The sequence below is a fragment of the Tympanuchus pallidicinctus genome, unplaced genomic scaffold, assembly GCF_026119805.1.
Source record: "Tympanuchus pallidicinctus isolate F22 unplaced genomic scaffold, pur_lepc_1.0 scaffold14, whole genome shotgun sequence".
Classification (NCBI taxonomy): domain Eukaryota; kingdom Metazoa; phylum Chordata; class Aves; order Galliformes; family Phasianidae; genus Tympanuchus; species Tympanuchus pallidicinctus.
In genome coordinates, this window is record NW_026294659.1 from 15,076,475 (window position 1) to 15,093,665 (window position 17,191).

The window sequence follows — 17,191 nt, forward strand, 5'->3', positions numbered from 1 at the left end:
CCTGGCCTTGAATGCCTGCAGGGATGGGGCATCCACAGCCTCCTTGGGCAACCTGTTCCAGTGCCTCACCACCTCTGTGTGAAAAACTTCCTCCTAACATCTAACCTAAACCTCCTCTGTCTCAGTTTAAAGCCACTCCCCCTTGTCCCATCATTATCAACCCTCATAAGCGGTTGTTCCCCGTCCTTATCTGCTCCCTTCAAGCACTGGAAGGCCTCAAGGAGGTCTCCCCAGAGCCTTTTCTTTTACAAGCTAAACAAGCCCACATGCATCATACATAAGGAAAGCCGGTAACAGTCTTACTTGCTTATAAGGGAAACACAGCACCTGATGACAAGTTTTGATCCAGCAAATTCAGATTTATTTTTTCATTTTCATTTTTTACAAAAAATACATTTTGACAAATAAAAAGCATTTCCATTAGTCCACTGTTCTTCAAAGTGTAAACGTACACTGTAATTTTTCCATTTTTAATATAGACTTACGCTATATTTTATGTCATCTACAATAAACTCAACTACAGAATCTGATGAAACATAATAAATAATGATGAAGGAACGGAAAACTACACAGCAAAAAAAAAAAAAAAGAAAAACTTTTTAAAAGTTACATTACAGCCACCTCTCCAAAAATCAAACATTCAATTTAGCCATCATGAAGCAAAGCAGTATTGCATTATCCTTATTGGCATACTGGAACAGAAAGCATCCTGAAATCAAAGTACTGCCCACTGGAAAAAACTGAGCTACAACTAAACGGAACATAATCCAATTAAATATGGACAGCTAACAGTGCAAAAGCCACAATTCTTGGCTTTACAAAATCGACAATTCCTAGGAACAAACACTGAATGCAGTTTCGTGATTTTATTTTTTTAAAAGCAAAAACTGTTTTTTTTTGATCGCTGTTTGGATGATGAATGCCACCAGAGATAACAGGTAGATGGGCTCTTTGCCCACCCCTTATTCCTGATGACCTCAATGGAAAAAGCATGCAGTTGGCTGAAGAGAAGAATACTGTCACCACTGTAATAATAAAACTAGTGGCTTAATAATTACTGTGACTATATAAGAGGGAAAAAAGAGGAGTCACCTATCTTACCTGTAATAAAAGATGCCTAAACATTAAGATAGCATAAACAAATCGCATTTGAACATCTTCAGCTTTAGCTTACTCTGTCATTTGACACCACAGATAAGAAAACATGCCTCTCTTTCTCAAAATATTTCTACTTTGACTAGTTAAACAAGGATTGAGTAGCCTGACATTTATGTGCAGCATGGCCCATTGTGATTGAAAGGTAAGCCTCATACTGAGAGACTCAAGGGCAGACTGCTCGCTTAATGCTACAACACTTTTTCTTCAGAGATAAAATATGCAAATATTTGTATACATTACAGACCTCCAGGTCAATTATTTTCTGCATTGGGCTGCTCTAAAGTAAGGCTTTAAAGTCTCAAGAGGTGGTATTACAGCAGAGGTCCTCCAGGAATCCTACTCTAGTTTTGTTTACGTTCTCTCCAACAGATCACCAATTGCTTTTGACTTGGAAAATAGGCAGGCAAGAGCTGCATGTGAAAACTGACCACTTGAACTCACATACTGGAACATACTGGACTTATAAACTAGTACTGCTGTGTTTAACTGGGAACCATGGGGTAGAACCAATCATCAATCTGACTGCACTCCAATACAATCTGGTTCTTGGAACGAGGAAGTAACAATCAAGTAATACGGGCAGGACACAAACAGGCATGTGGTCTCCAAGACTGGTAAGGCTGAAATATCCCATGGATTTGTTTATGCTGCAAGATTATGTACAGAAAATGTCTTCTAGCAACACCAGAAAATCCAAAAGGCTGTCAAAGATCATCCATATTCAGGATAAAACCCCTAAGGAATTTTTCTTCTTTTGGTAGTAAGACAATAAATACTGCCAATATGGCCAAAATTTCCATCTATTAGTTAAATTTCTAAACCATTAATGCAACACACAACATTGTTGATAGCAATGAAAATACTGTAGTTTACAATAAAGTTACTGAGGTTTGTTCTGGGAAGAAAATCAACAAGGTTCCTTTTTTGCATTTTTAATATATTCCACTGCTAGGATTTTGGATGAGGAAAAAAATTGCAAGTATCAATGCATATATAAGACCAAAAATCAACCAAAACTTTTGTAGAAAAGTATTAACATTCTTAATCATAAAAATATTTGCAAATTTAATTACAAATACATTTTAAAAGCAAAATCTTTAAGTACATCGAGGTTGGTCGATATTGACAGTGTTCATTTAAGAGGACGTTAAGATACTACCCACTGCATCTGTGGTAACACCTGAACGTACAGAGTATATACATTTATTGATCAAACTGTGAAATATATAAAGCGAAGAAGAAGTATTTACACTTCAGAACTTATATAAAGGTTATACTGGAAGATCAAGTAGGGCTCTGTGAAAATTTTAGTATCTTAAGTGCTGCTGATTTCATGCATTTGTTCTACAACTTGTCCTAAAATCTCGTCCACTACGTCAATGTCGTAATTTACTTGTTGCAAGTCTAGATCAGGCATGATTGTAGCCAAAAGCTGTCCAACATTCACTCGAAGGGAGCGCAGTTTCAGGCTGTGAAGAAATAATTGGAGATGTTTAGAAGTGGATGAAGCTTCACATCCAAATACACAGAATGTTAATTAACAAAGTTTCAAATAACATTCAATAATAGAAAGGGTCGGTATGCGACTTCCGTAAACCAACAGAGAGCTTATGCAATTGAAACTGCAACAAGATAATTTCAAGATCTATCATTTTTTCAAAGCTTACTGTCTCGAGTTTTAACTTTGAAGGTGTGTATTTCCTTCATTTCAAACAAATACTAAGATTTCTGCCTTTCCCAGAATGGATGAAAGGTATTTTTGGATACTCCTACTGAAGTTAGCAAATAAACATTGGCATAACCCTTTATACTACAATAATTTTTTATTTCTCAAACCAGTATTTAAAAATATTTAATACATCTAGAATTGCCAACTACCACCATATATGGGAGCAAAGGAAGAGAAAACAAAGAGGAAAGAAAAAAAGAGAAGGTATGAAAAAGTGGTTTGTCCAAAGGTTTGAAAACATAAAGACAAAGTAGCAATTTTAATAATGGGAAAATACTATTTCTCCTCTTTTTGCTTTCTTTCACGATTCCACTGCCCTATCCTCTTCCTGGTCAAACTGCTTCTAAGTCATTCATCCCTTCTCTTGAGCATTTCCTTTACCATTATTTTCTTTATTATCTCCAGTAGCCATTCTTCATAGAGTCATTACATCCCAAAGGACCTGTAAGTACACCACAAGTAATGCATGCAATTTCTAATTCTTCTATGTAGAAGTAGTCAGATGCAGTAAACAGAAAGTAAAATGCTGCAGATGCAGGGGAGGCTGAATCCCAGAACAAAAACAAACAAAACCCAAACAAATTTAGCTTGAAAGGGGTCTCCAGAGGTCATCCATTCCCTTCCCCCCAACCCCTAACATTCAAAAAATGGTTATTTCAGATAAGGTTGCTTACAACCTTCTTGTGTTTTCAAAATCTCCACAGATGGAGATCCCACCACCTTCCCCGGACCCTTTATCCTGGGCCCTCACTATGAACATTATTTTTTTCCTCTGTCTCATCAGAATTTCCCTTCTTGCAGCTTGTTTCTATTGCCTCTCATGCCACCACTGTGCTAGTGAGGAGTCAGGCTTCACCTTTTTTACACCTTCATTCAGCTGCAGAAAGCATTAGGATATCAGATCTTAAGGCAGCCTTCTCTTGTTGCAGCTCCTTCCCTCAGCATCTTACAAGATGCCCCTAACCATCTGGGCAGCCTTCAGTGGATTTACTCATATATGCTAATGTCCTTCATATAGTGGGGAACCCCAAAGCAGACACAGTACTCTGCATTTGCCCAGCACAGGGAAAGAACCTCTGCCATACAACTGCTGGCAGAACACTGGGCACTCCTGCCACAAGAGGCACTGTTGATTTGCATTCATCTTCTAATCCACCCCCACCACAGCCCAGGACTTCGGCTTGTCCAGCTGCAGAGATGATTCCTAGCAAAAGTGTAGAACATCACTGCTGCCTCTACTGAGCTTCCACAACATTTCTCTCGGTCATTTTTTCCTACTTCTCAAGGTCCCACTATATTACTGCTACCATCCAGGGTATCAGTGATTCCCTCCAACTCAGCTCCGCTGTGAGTTCACCAAACTTAACTGCACTCTGTCACGTAGGCCATTAATGAAGGCATTAACAATTATTGGCCTTCATATTGATGCCCAGGCTTAGCAGATTGGCAGTCTGCTAAGCGGTTTTACAACCCACCAGCTACTCCACTAATCTAAATCATATCTCATAAAATTTGATTATGATATTATGGCAGTCTATTTTGAAAGCTTTCCTAAAATGAAGGCCCAATCTCCCATTATCCACCGAGCTGGTCATCTCAATGGAAAGGTTACCAAGTTGGAAAGGCAATCTTTGCCCTCAATAAATCTACGCTGATCGTTTCTAATCACCTTGACTATCATGAGCTTGCACGCAGCTTCCAGGCAGATTTGCTTCAGGGTCTTCCCAGGAACCGAGCTTGTACTGGCCAGTCTGTAATTCAGATCCTCATTTTTGCCTGCCCTAAATATGGGCATGACAACTTTCTTTTTTTTTTTTTTAATTATTATTTTTTATTTAAACCAGTTATCAGGGACCTGCCACAGACTTTTGGATATCATCACAAAGCCAACTCTCCATCATCTGGCCAGCTCTCTCTGACACATTTCATCTGATTCTATGGACTTGTGTGTGCCGTGCTTGCTTGCTTCCATCTTGTATGCGTACTTCTTTTATGTGTTTATTATTTTTTATTAACAGAGAGCAGCAAGATCCCTCCTTAGAGGTGTAAACTTCTGTTTAGTTCAAAGATACACCCTGGACACTGGCACAGTTCCAGAGGATTGGTCTGCAGCAAGTTCTTACATGAAAGGTCAAATCAGTTCCAAAACTGAAAACAAACTCTTTGCGGTATGGTACTACTGAGTCAAGAAATAAAAATAGCATGTAAAAGCAAAGATCATCTGCACAGCATAAACTAATGATCACCCCTCCCTCTTTCCTGCCTCTCCTTTCTTCTTCCGCCTGTTTTACAAGCTAGAATCTAGAAACTCTTCTAACATTTTCAGCATTTAAAGTGACAGTATGACATTCTATTGAGCAGTGGTCAAGTATTTGTTTAAGCAGCAATAAGTCAAAACTAAAACAAAATCAGCGGATGAAAAGGTGAAGTATAAGTGTTATCAACTTAGAAGTCACAAGAGGCAGCAAAAATAATTCCAAGAACCACTTTTTATTATATGATTGTCAGACATGATCTTTGTCAAGGTTTTTTTTTAGGTACAATCAGCCAACCAAAATCTTACTCGAAGTAGTCTAGGAAGAAGAAAATTGATACCTTTCTCCATCAGAAAAATTAACAGTGTCTTCTACATTACTGGCTGTAGAATCATTTGCACGCGCTACTGCTTGTGGGATTGAAGCTTTCAACTCTGCAATTTCTGATTTAAGTTCTTCGCATTGACAGGCAATTTTATTTTTCTCCGCTTCCAGTAGCTCCACCTGCAAATAAATAAATAATTTTATACATCAACGTGTTGTGTTTGTTTAAAATAAACATTCGTGGACTGCTTTTAATCAGCTTTTTGGTGACATGTTAATATCTGGTGACATTTTATGATGCTGCAACTACAGTATCATACAGACTGTTTCAAAGTAGCCAGTTGAACACACTGCACTCTTAGCCTGCAGTCAGACTCTCTGAATTTTGCTTACTGCTGTCAATGGAATCCAATAAAACAAAAGTTTCTAGGCTAGATTGTATGTATTCCCCACCCTCCTAAGTGGTTTGATTAATGAATGGACTGAATTTAACTATACAATACATTGTGAACTGGAATTCATCTAAGAAAATGGAAAGTTAAATTCTTTGCTTGAAATATGCCTCTGTTTTAACTAACATACCTGACTTTTGTATTCGTCTCTCTCAATGGTGCATTTGTCCAGTTGCCTGAAAACATCATCCAGCTGCACAGCAATTTCATCTACCTCACTCTTACTTTCACCGTCAGCACACCTGCTGCATTCAGTTTTTAAGTTCTGCAGAGTACTGCATTGCTCTTTCAGTTTTGCTATTTCTTCTAAGGCCTGTTCATAGAGAAGGGTTTTTTCCGCCAAACTTCTTTCATGAACGTTTTCTTCTGCAACTGAAGAAATTGTCTCAGTTGACTGATGGCACATTTCTTTTTTCACATACTTATTGTTCATTTCTAGTATCCTCTGTTCCAGTGTTTCTACTTGCTTAGTTAATGCTTCACATTTGCTTTGGTACATCTCCTTCTCTTTGTTTGCTAATTGCAGCTGATTTCTCAGTTCGTTTCCAAGATCTGCAGATGTCTCAGGAAGATTATTTACACTGTGCCGGTTAGTTTCCGTTTCCGCGTTGGGAACTGGAATATCGATGTCATCTTCCACCTCTTCCTTTTTAACAACCAAATTTGGGACCTCCGTCTGCGTTGCAGAGGTCAGCTGTTCACTTCTTGATTCTGAAGTACTTGCACTGCAGGGTTCTCTTACATCACTGTTTTTTTTCTGCTCCTCCTTGTCGACATTTATACATTCAGTTTTTACCACTGGAACATCAGAATCTGCTGAAGGCTTTGGAGTGCTGCTCTCCTCTAAAATAATGACATCGTCATCATCATCACGGCTTTTGAATGGCCTGTTATTTAAACGAGGTGTCTTTATAGTTAAAGGTGTCACACTGATGAGTATCTTCCGTTTCAGACTGAAGAAGAACGCATTAATCTGATTACTGTATTGCTCAAAGCAAAGGCATTTGTTTCAAACAATGTTTAAATGTGTCTAGACATGCAATTCAAAATTGCTACTCAATAACTAGAAAGGGATGTCTCCCTGAAGAGCATCTTAAGATTATTAGTCACAGTAAATACCTTTTCTGTAAAAACAATGGCTGAAATCCACACACTAGATTATTACTTTCATATACTATTTTGAGACAGACACAACATTTTTGAAGTGGGGAAGACCTGTAAGAGAGGTTAAGGAAAACATCCTGTAGAATGAGGTTAACACAATACAGTATTTTCCTACATTAAGGCAAGTCACTAAGCAATTTTCCTTGACATACAGTATTTTCTTTTTGTTGCTCTCTCTTTTGTTCTTCATGAGGTTTCTAGGCATCATTAATTAACATGGTTCTTCCTGTATTACCAAAAAGTGACACATGAACTTTGGCAGCTGTGAGCCAAAGATGGGATTACACCTGACAACATTCTTTCATTTAAAAATTACTAATTTTAGAAATAAATCTATTTTGTACAGGCTCACTAACCTGTTATCAGAATCAGAATGAGGTGAAGATACTGATCTATTTGAAACAAGCAGAGGTCTTTTGACAGAAGCATTTGATGTTTCTGGTAAAAGTGCTCTTGGAACAGCTTCCCTTCCACTCACAGGTGTGAACGTTCTAAAGTCTTTACTTGAGGAAACGGGTGTTTTTAAAAGCATTTCATTACTGATCTATAAGATAACGTTAAGAATGAAAAGCAATAGATGTTAGTAGAGTCTTCAGAATAAGTTTCAAGTAGTCCCACTAACTATCTGAAAACACTTGAAATTACGATAGACATTTCTTCTGTATTCTGCAAGGATTCTCCACAGAGCAATCTCTCCTTGAGCCCCAACTCAATATTTTGCAGTAAGGAAAGCGGACTATAACCCTTGTTAAAAACAAACAAACAAAAAGTTATCAGCTTAATGATCACATTCACAGAAAACAAACAAGACAGAACAGAAAACACAACTAAACTCTACTGATGTTAACTGTTTCCTTCATGTCTTTCCCATGCTGGTTTCAAGTCATGTATTAAAAAAAATAATAATCATAGCACAGTTGAGAGTAGCAAGGTTTCTTGGTTCTTTGTTTGTTTTTGTTTTGTTTTGTTTTCTTTTGTTCAATTTGCTTTTTAAGTCTGGATTACAGACTTCTGGTGGATTTCTCAGAAGACTACAGCTGCAAACTCCTTCCCATGCAGAGATTTGTTGTCTGATCTTAAAGCGTTTCCCAAGAAATACCTATTATAGGTACCGTGTAGAATCCTGGGGAGTACTTTTTTCCAGCCTGTTCTGTACCCATGTCTGAAGTCTGACCATCATACACAAAATATGGGACAGAAATTTTAGAATTTAAAAATCTAAAATTTTAAATAAAAATTAAAATAAAAATTTTAAATCTAAAATTTTCTTTACAAGGAGAGTGGTTAGGCCCTGGAACGGGCTGCCCAGGGAGGTTGTGGATGCCCCGTCCTTGGACGTGTTCAAGGCCAGGTTGGACGGGGTCCTGGGCAACCTGATCTGAATGTGTACGTTTGGTGGCCCTGCTAGGCAGGGGGGTTGGAACTACATGATCCTTGAGGTCCCTTCCAACCCGGGTGATTCTGTGTGATTCTGTGAAATCTCTCTTACAGCTGCCAATAATAAGTTCTGTTCGTAAAATATTTAAGTATTTTGTTCATTTTGGACTTTTAGAAATAACTTTTTTACTTGGATTAACCTAATTGCAGGAAAATTGATACAATCAAGTAGATAGGTTAGAACAGCATGTGGAAAATCTTTTATCCAAAAATTGATTGGTCTGAAGTTCAGTTACTTTGAAAGCTACGTCTCACTTCAGAGACCTGATTCTGAGTCCCAATCTGTATACTCCTGTCACTAAGCCATTTTTTATTTGCATCTCCATTTGAATTTGAGTGTCTCCTAGCAAAACAAACTCTCAAAAACACAGCTATTACAAATTCTACCCCTCCCCCACTCCTTTTTAAGGGCATCTTTACTTTTATATCCTTATCACATATCCCTCTACAAGAAAATCCATTTCCAACAATTAGATACTGTGCTATAAAAACAAGTAGCAGCAACTGACATTATTTTCTAGTACTGTTTTGTGAAGCAGCTTCATCCCCTTCAAACTCTTTCTTCAGTACAACATATAAAATGCACCGCTGACTTCTATCATTGGACAGAAGAGACGGGGGATTTCTGGTTTACCAAGAGTAAGCACAGCCTATACAGCTATCAAAAAGGTTGTTGACCTAATCAGCTGGCCACTATTTAAAGCAAACTAACTCAAAGCCTAGCCCACTGGATCAAACTGCATAGAAGTGGTGCCAGAAAGAATAACGGCTACCAAAGTTGGTTTGCCATCAAGTTCAAGGAGAGTTACCTGGTACTCCAGGCGCTTCTTCAATTTTTCCCTGTCTCTGCACAGGAGCAAGGGGGAAGAAAAAAAAAAAAAAAAAAAAGAGCTTAGATTCAAAATGTTAATTAATGGTGAAACCAAAGCAACCTCACTTAAATCTGAAACTAAACATCTTATTTTGAGCTATACACAGTGAATTTCAACATTCTACTTCACTGAATGAAAATTTTCTGCATGACCTTAGAAGCTACTAGTTGAGCTAAATCTAAGCTGAATTTAAACTTCAAACATCCCTCTCAGATTAAAATAAAAAAAAAAAGTTTGAAAAACAGTGAAGGCCCTTTTCAGAATGTAAACCAATAATTCATTAAGATTGCTCAAGTCATTTTTTCCCCCACGCATCTTAGCTAAGAACCCTCAAATTCTTTAAACAAATATTACTGAGGTTTTCAGCTGCTTGAAAATAGTAGTCACCCAGGCAAGGGCTCTTAACAACCATAATGACTTGTTTCTCTAATATACTGTACCTGAACACCAACTTTTTGCTTTATTCTCCTTGTTACTAAATGATAGAGGCCTCTTTACCTTCAATATCATGTCAACATGCCAATAACAGAGAAAAGAAAAACACTATTTATCTATTCACTGCTGTGATTAGGTTTTGACCTTAGGGTACTATTTTTTGAAAGGATGAATTCTTAGAAAGGCTGCATTTATACCACAGGTGAGAGAAAAGTGTGTTTAGCTTTTATGCTCCTTTTCTAGGAGCTTGAAAGTCTCCAGTACTCACTTTTTCTTATAAGTTTTCTCATATGTGGGATGTATTAAGTCATCATCTTCTGGTTCTTCTGGCACATGACAATCCCTGAGTTAAGGAAAAATAAAGAGCTTAACATATGTGCTTACATTAAGCAATAAAATAAAAAGTAAAAGCAGTGCTTAGATACTGGGCTCAATATAATTTTACCGGAACTGTGGGTCAGGGTTCAGTGAGCAGTACCACTTCTCTGGCAAATGCTCTATTCCATCTGGTAGCTTCCGCCACTTCAGACACGCATCACACTGCACCCATGTCTGATCAGGCTGCTTTCTGTAATGGAAAAAACATATCAGAACTTTCACGTGAACAATTTATTTGCGTGATCAAGAATAAAGCTGTAATAACAGTATGCAATATTCTTCTATTTGAAAGTGATACTCACTGTATCTCCTCAACTGGTAAAGCTAATGGATACTCCTCATTTTTCTTTGCTTTCATTTCATTCCAGTAGTCATTAAGCTTTTCTCCTAGCGCTGCTATTGTAAGCCTGAAAACAAAATTTCAGACAATACCTGAAATAGTAAAATCTTAGCACACAAAGAGTGCTTATAAAGAACAGTGAAATAGCAAGTATATGAACCACCCTAATACTTACATTTTCACAATAGTAAGCTTCTCACTTTTTGTAAACCCCAGAAGTTTGCAATTGTGGGAACAAATGTTTGTAGGATATGAAATTACAAGAAATTTGACTTGGGATGCAGACAGTTTTTAAACTGAAATAAAATGCTTGATTCAGAAGCACAGTGAAGTACAACGCAAAACCTGAAACCAATCCATTAACTTAATTTCAATCATAAAAAAGTACAAAATTGCCTCTCCTCTGTCAGTCCAGCACTGGGCTACGTATATCTGTTAACTGCAGGCTCACAATCATTCTAGGCTGGCATAAAGCAATACTTAACTGACATTGCAAATATACATTCATTTCAGTGTAGTACACAGTCTACATGGTGCTGAAAGAAGCAGGGTGGTTTTTTTTCCCATATTAATTTTCAGCTGGATTAGTTTTCTGATCAGGAATCCAACCATTTCGCAACTGTTATTAGAGCTGGCACACAGGAAAAAGTGATGTGGAAGAAGAATAAGGAACCTAGTCCATCCCAGAAAGTTTCCATCTAGAACACCTCTGAATTCAAGTCACGAATTTTGGTGCCTGAAGAAGGAATTAGCAAAGGGGCAGAAATGAACAGCAACACATGGATTGAATCACGTCTCTTCTGGTGAAGGGAGAGTGGCAAGTCAGCTCATGCTGATCACAACATTACAGCACCAGTACTACGTTTCTGTTTTGGGATGGAAATCTACATTTTAAAAATATGTAGAAGCAATCTTTTGTAAAGCAAAGAAATAATCAAAAAACCTTCACAATACATGGTACAAGTGCCAAACAACAACAAAAAAACCCCACAATCAGTGCTCACTGTGTCAACTTGCAGAAACCCAGTGTAGAATCAGCGTAAAACCTGATTAATAGCAGTGCCTATGCTGTGGCACATCCATTGCCAAAGGAACTTTTAGTGCTACCACAGAAGAAATGGTTCAAGGAACATCTGTACTGAAACAACAAGCACGAGAATGATTCCCTGGTCTATTTTAACTTTCGTTCTCATTAACAGCTCTGCTAGTTCAATAGTTGCAGCCACAGGAACTGCTTGAAGCTGGCATCACCACTGCAAAGAATACAGCGAGCTATTTAAAAATACAGGCAGAATGAACTGTAGTGGCTGCAGCAGTTACACTGCCAGCTACCGATCATGCTCCTCCTCCACTGAAAGTTGTGGTTTCAATGGCAGGAATGACCGGAGTTTTCCTGCCACAACTCCTCAACTACTACAATAAACAGTTTAGTTTATTACAGTACTCTGATACTGTTTCTGGGTTACTTGTATATGCAGAGCTGCATACAATCAGGCAATTAAGGAAAGGCTTTGTGAATTTTTCAGCTGTCCTTCTCAAGGGAACACCAATAACTGACTGAAGGGCAAAATGCACAGCCTGAAAAAGGTTATGATGTCTCCTGCCAAAGTCTACTACCACTTATGTTTGTGAGTCTACATCTCAAAATTTTTAAGTCCACAGTGAAACTAAGTCTGAGGATATAGAGGAAGAGATGTGCTCTTTTAAGCACATCCAATCAAAGGAGACTGGTCATAGACAAGTACAGAGACAAACCGGACTGACACATGATAAGGGAGACAGTGCCAAGAACAATCCTGGTCAGTCACGCTAAATGGTAAGGATACATAGAGTGTGAGAATGTTTATTTTTTCAGTTGGGAGGATAAGGAAAAGGAAGGAGACAAACACAGAGTCATAAAACCTGATTAACTAGTATTAACAAAGACAATGATCAGAAACAAAACTGGGTGTTATCAAGAAACAGATAAAGATGCAATTCTGAAGGCCCAAGATGTTGAAGAGAGGTCAGTGGAATCATGCTAACATGCAGGGCAAGAAGGATGAGACAGAAACAGTGCCAGGGGAGTGCTAGACAGAAAAGAGTATAAAAAAGTGCAAGTTGCATATAAAACATGGCAGGGCAGTATACTTGACCAACCATTCACTGTGCTTGATCCCTGCAGCCTACCCTATCTGCTTACTGAATTTTAACTCTCTCCATAATCTCACTCTATCACATGTATAAGCATTGCAAATACTAAGTGCCAGCTACTGGTAAGACGTGTGCGTATGAGTGGAAACAGGTGCCAGCTACTAGAGACAGACTAGGTCTGTCTGTGCTCATTTGTCCAGAAGCACCTACAAGTGTGCCTTGTGGGGACAGTATTTTATATTAGAAAGAGCAAACTCAGAAGAAATAGTCCTCACAGCAAGACTAAAGAGGCATTCCTCTCTCTGTACTCAGTACTGGTGAGGCCGCACCTCAAGTGCTGTGTTAAATCTTGGGCCCCTTGCTCCAGGTGAGGCCCAGGAGAGCATCCAGAGAAGGGCAACAAGCTGTGAGGGGTCTGGAGCACAAGTCTTATAAGGAACAGCTGAGGGAGCTGGGATTGTTCAGTCTGGAGAAGAAGAGGCTCAGAGGAGACCTCACTGCTCTCACCTGAAGGAGGCTGTGGCGAGGTGGGGGTTAGACTTTTCTAGGCAGCTAGCAATAGGATGAGAGGGAATTAAAAAGCTGTGCTAGAGGGAGGTTCAGGTTGTGTATTAAGATAAATTTATTCTCAGTAAGAGTGATGAGACAGTAGCACAGGCTGCCCAGGGAGGTGGTGCAGTCACCGTCCCTGGAGGTGTTCAGGAGCCATGTGGATGTGGCACTGAAGGACATGGGCATGGTGGGGGTGGGCTGGTGGTTGGACTGGGGGATCTTTGAGGCCTTTGCCAACCTTAATGATTCTATGCTTCTTTAAGAGTGCATGTTGCCTTGATTTGTACTGAGCAATAAGGTGGACCAGCCAGCACACAGTGAATCTTTGGACTGCGTTAGAAGACCCTAAAATTGGGCCAGGGGTATCAAGTGATCAGAGGGGCCGTGATGGTACTCAATATGCTTACAGATATAAAGTGTGTACTTTCACTAGTGACCTTCAATCTCTTATCTGTTGAGGAAAAAGAAGGGTACGTGACTGTCTACATCCATACTTTATGCACATCCCATACACAGGTGCTGCTGAAGGGAACACGCCAGCCACATCAGTGTTCTGTGTGTCTGCATCTCTGAGACACGTGCTCAACTTCACTGCTAGTTAAGCCTGCAAATGGGAAAGTGGCAGGGAAGACAGAGACTCTGGGCCCCAGAAACTCTGGGCCAGGGGGCATCCGGGACACAACTGCTGGGGGAGGGAGCTGCTCCTAACACTCCTTAGCAACAAGCAGCACCGAAGATAGAAAATAGCCTCATCATCTTGAAAGGAAAGAAAACACAGTGGAGTAATTCCCAATGTTTGCATCTTGGAGATTTTCCCTAGACATCTTTTCTGCTGAGGTAACTCACCCTCCCTAACCTTTCCTTCCATAATGGCAGTGCAGTCAATTCACAGAAGAACATTGTAAACACACCAGACAATTCATCTGGCTTAATTTATTTTTTTTTTTTTCCCCAAATCAGATTAGATTCTCAATGAGGTTTACAGTGCAGCTATAACAAGTAACACACTGGATATTGATTGATGGGATGTAGCTTCATTGCAGCTTCACTCCAATTCACAGCTGCCTTCAGGGTGTCCTGTATTTTCTAAATGCTCTGTCAGGTAGACTTAAGGACATTAAAGTCTACTTTTAAGAAAGAAACTACAAACAATAAATGAAAAACGTCCAAAAACAAAGACAAAAACAAACAACCCCTAGGAAATCGTGATGAATCTCCATGAATCATCAATCATGTGGGATTCATATCTCACACTTTTAGCCATCTGCTACAGAATATCCAAATCTAAGCTAGTTATTCTGGGCTCATCCCACAATAATTGAAGGGCAGAGTTGCAACCAACCGCTTTTAGGGCATTTGCTTAATAATGGTGAGCACTGTACCCTTGATTTCACTGATGGCAATGAACACGCTATGATCAGCATATATGCTCACATCCTACCCCTACTGTTTAAAACAGTCATGCAGTTTAATGATGGAACACAAGTATCCTTACCACTTAAAAGGGACAAAATCTTTTATGGTAAGTATCTCCCAGAGAACAACACTATGAGACAAGAAGTCTGTAAGAATACACATTTACCTGTATTCATTTGTGTAGTCAAAATCTTGTTTGTTGTGAGTTGGTTTTAGGAAGTTGCACTCGATAATCCCAACTACACCAACACCCATGTTGTTTGCCTGTAAAAAATTATGATCCATCAGGGAAAACAAAACAAATCCTACACTAAAACTCCAAGATCTTGACAGAAGTAATTATAATTTATATATCCACCAGGTCAAAATAACCTCCTGCTTTATGAATAGTCTCCAATAGAACTCTTGACACAAATCCACCAGACAAAAAGAACAAATGCCCTACAATCCATCTGTCTTTCTGTTCTGAAAGGCACACCAAATTCTATGTCTCACACATTAAGCTTAGTTTCAAAAATTAAAGAACTGTGTGCAACACAATGCAATTATTAACTGCTATGCCAAATGAAAAAGGTGTATTTACAAAAGCACACTAGTTTTCACCCGTATTCTTTTTTAAAAAGCATTTGAGTGACAGTGATTTCTAACAACATTGTTTTTCCGCTTAAATTCCTACCTTTAACTGACAGCCAACTCTTTCATAAGCTTTGATGAGTCTGTTTTTATGATACATCATTATTCCATAGTGATCTTTGTTTCTACAGTTAAATCCAAATGTAATTCTTACTGTTTTAGCCTTTTATTGGATATTAAGGAAAAGTCTGGTTAATGTCATGTGATAAAATATATATATACTTTGAGGGCTCATTCTTAACTGGGTCCTGGTATTTTCTTTTTTCTTTTTTTTCCCCTCTCCATCATTTAAGTATTGAGATCGTTCCTTTGGTACATCTTCACAGAAAAGATTTACAAAATAATTAAAGAACAGCCGTAAAGACAGCTGCAACATTCCCAGCAGAATCTACACAGCTTACGTACAAAAACTCATCATTAAATTTAGCATGCAATCATCACATTAACAAAGGATACATTCAAAAATTTTGGCCTATATATATCACGTTCAATGAAAGCAAGGCTCTTGGAAACCAGCTGTGTTTTCACTTTTTGTCCTCGCAGAATGATCTGCATTCTTGGCTTCAGATACAAAATACTGCAGTAAGCCTACAAAACATACAATAATTCCCATTATTCAAAACAACAGCAATGAGATCCTCGCTGCCACCACCTAAAAAAAACCCCACACACCTAAATAACCTCAAGAAATGGGTACTGTAAAAATTTACCATGCTTGGAAAGACAAATCCAGATTTTAATTGAGATGTTACGAAGAAATTTTTTAGCTCCTCCAACCTGACTCCACAAAATACAGGAAACTCAGATGCACATACATAATACAAATCACATTAAAAGTAACTGAAAGAGAACTTCTGTAAACAAGGCAGGTGTCTGAGGATACAGTTTTACTACTATAAGAGCTTTTAATCGTGTTCAGATATACAAGCCTATATTCTTATTCCCTATTTAGAACTCAAAAATTATATCACAGACTTAAAAAAAAAAAATAAAAAGCAGCTGTTAACTTTATTCCAAATGACTTACAGATTTATGACTTCAGTGAGCCTTAGACTAATTGAATGTTGTATTTGAGCTGGAACAGTACTTACAACACTATTCAGAAGCACTCAGAACACCCAGTAATTCCAGGTGCACTTTCTTATAAGAAACATATTCAGAGACTATGGGTCAGTAGTGTAACGGCTGCAATAGGCCTGCACTCAGGGCTAGGGCTTTTCTATACGTAGGTCTTGAAACAGCTGCTTTATAGTTCCTTGATCTCTTTTGGAACCTAAAGAGGACACTGCCAGCTGAAAACTAGCTACACCATATCTGCAGGACTATGTAAACAAACAGAAATTTTCTTCTGAAAGAAAAACAACACAAAAACAAAAAAGCAGATGTTTATAGAAGTCCACAAACACATTCTATGTTTTCCAAATATTGTTGGCTCATTGCCCTAACGTTTAAATTCTGACTTTGTCTTTTTTTCAATCAACACCTGCACAGTATGGCATATTGCATTAAAACAAAAGCATACATCACCTTGCTTCCACAGAACAATAAATGAGAAAAAAAAAAGTATACATACTCTTAGCGAGTAATCACTTTCTGGAACTATCTGGTCCAGTCTCTCTTGTTTTTTATATCCTCTTTTCCCTGTTTCATCTAAGTCTTCTGGAATCCTGATGTCATATTTATCTTTGTCAAAGTCAAATTCTGTTTTATCATTTTTATCTCTAAGAAATAAGAAAAGAAATCTAATTATGAGAGGAAAAAAAAGATTGAGGTGAAGCTGATATCTCATAACTAAATACCTGTCACTTCTGCCTAATTAATGTGTTTGCTCATGTGTTTATAGTTCCGCTCTACCTTCCGAATGGACTGCTTATCGATGATAAATATCCCTTCTGACCACACACCTTCTATCA

The 17,191-nt window shown here is 38.4% G+C and overlaps 1 protein-coding gene across 3 annotated transcripts in view; it reads right to left on the reverse strand.

Moving 5' to 3' along the window:
* Nucleotides 1-338: 338 nt before the first annotated feature.
* The window catches only part of MORC3 (MORC family CW-type zinc finger 3), a 29,879-nt gene continuing 13,026 nt past the window's right edge, over nt 339-17,191 (reverse strand). For 2 of the 3 annotated variants that reach the window (XM_052673890.1, XM_052673893.1), the window contains 12 exons: nt 16,852-16,999; nt 15,735-15,866; nt 15,322-15,441; nt 14,812-14,909; nt 10,507-10,611; nt 10,272-10,394; nt 10,095-10,169; nt 9,329-9,365; nt 7,439-7,626; nt 6,049-6,871; nt 5,483-5,646; nt 339-2,627 (listed from right to left, as the gene is read on the reverse strand). In XM_052673890.1, the coding sequence (XP_052529850.1) occupies nt 2,474-2,627; nt 5,483-5,646; nt 6,049-6,871; nt 7,439-7,626; nt 9,329-9,365; nt 10,095-10,169; nt 10,272-10,394; nt 10,507-10,611; nt 14,812-14,909; nt 15,322-15,441; nt 15,735-15,866; nt 16,852-16,999 (2,167 nt within the window). In that variant the 3' untranslated portion in view covers nt 339-2,473. Of the gene's footprint in view, nt 2,628-3,268; nt 3,330-5,482; nt 5,647-6,048; nt 6,872-7,438; nt 7,627-9,328; nt 9,366-10,094; nt 10,170-10,271; nt 10,395-10,506; nt 10,612-14,811; nt 14,910-15,321; nt 15,442-15,734; nt 15,867-16,851; nt 17,000-17,191 lie in introns of all 3 variants that reach the window. The other variant, XM_052673892.1, reaches the window with a different exon arrangement.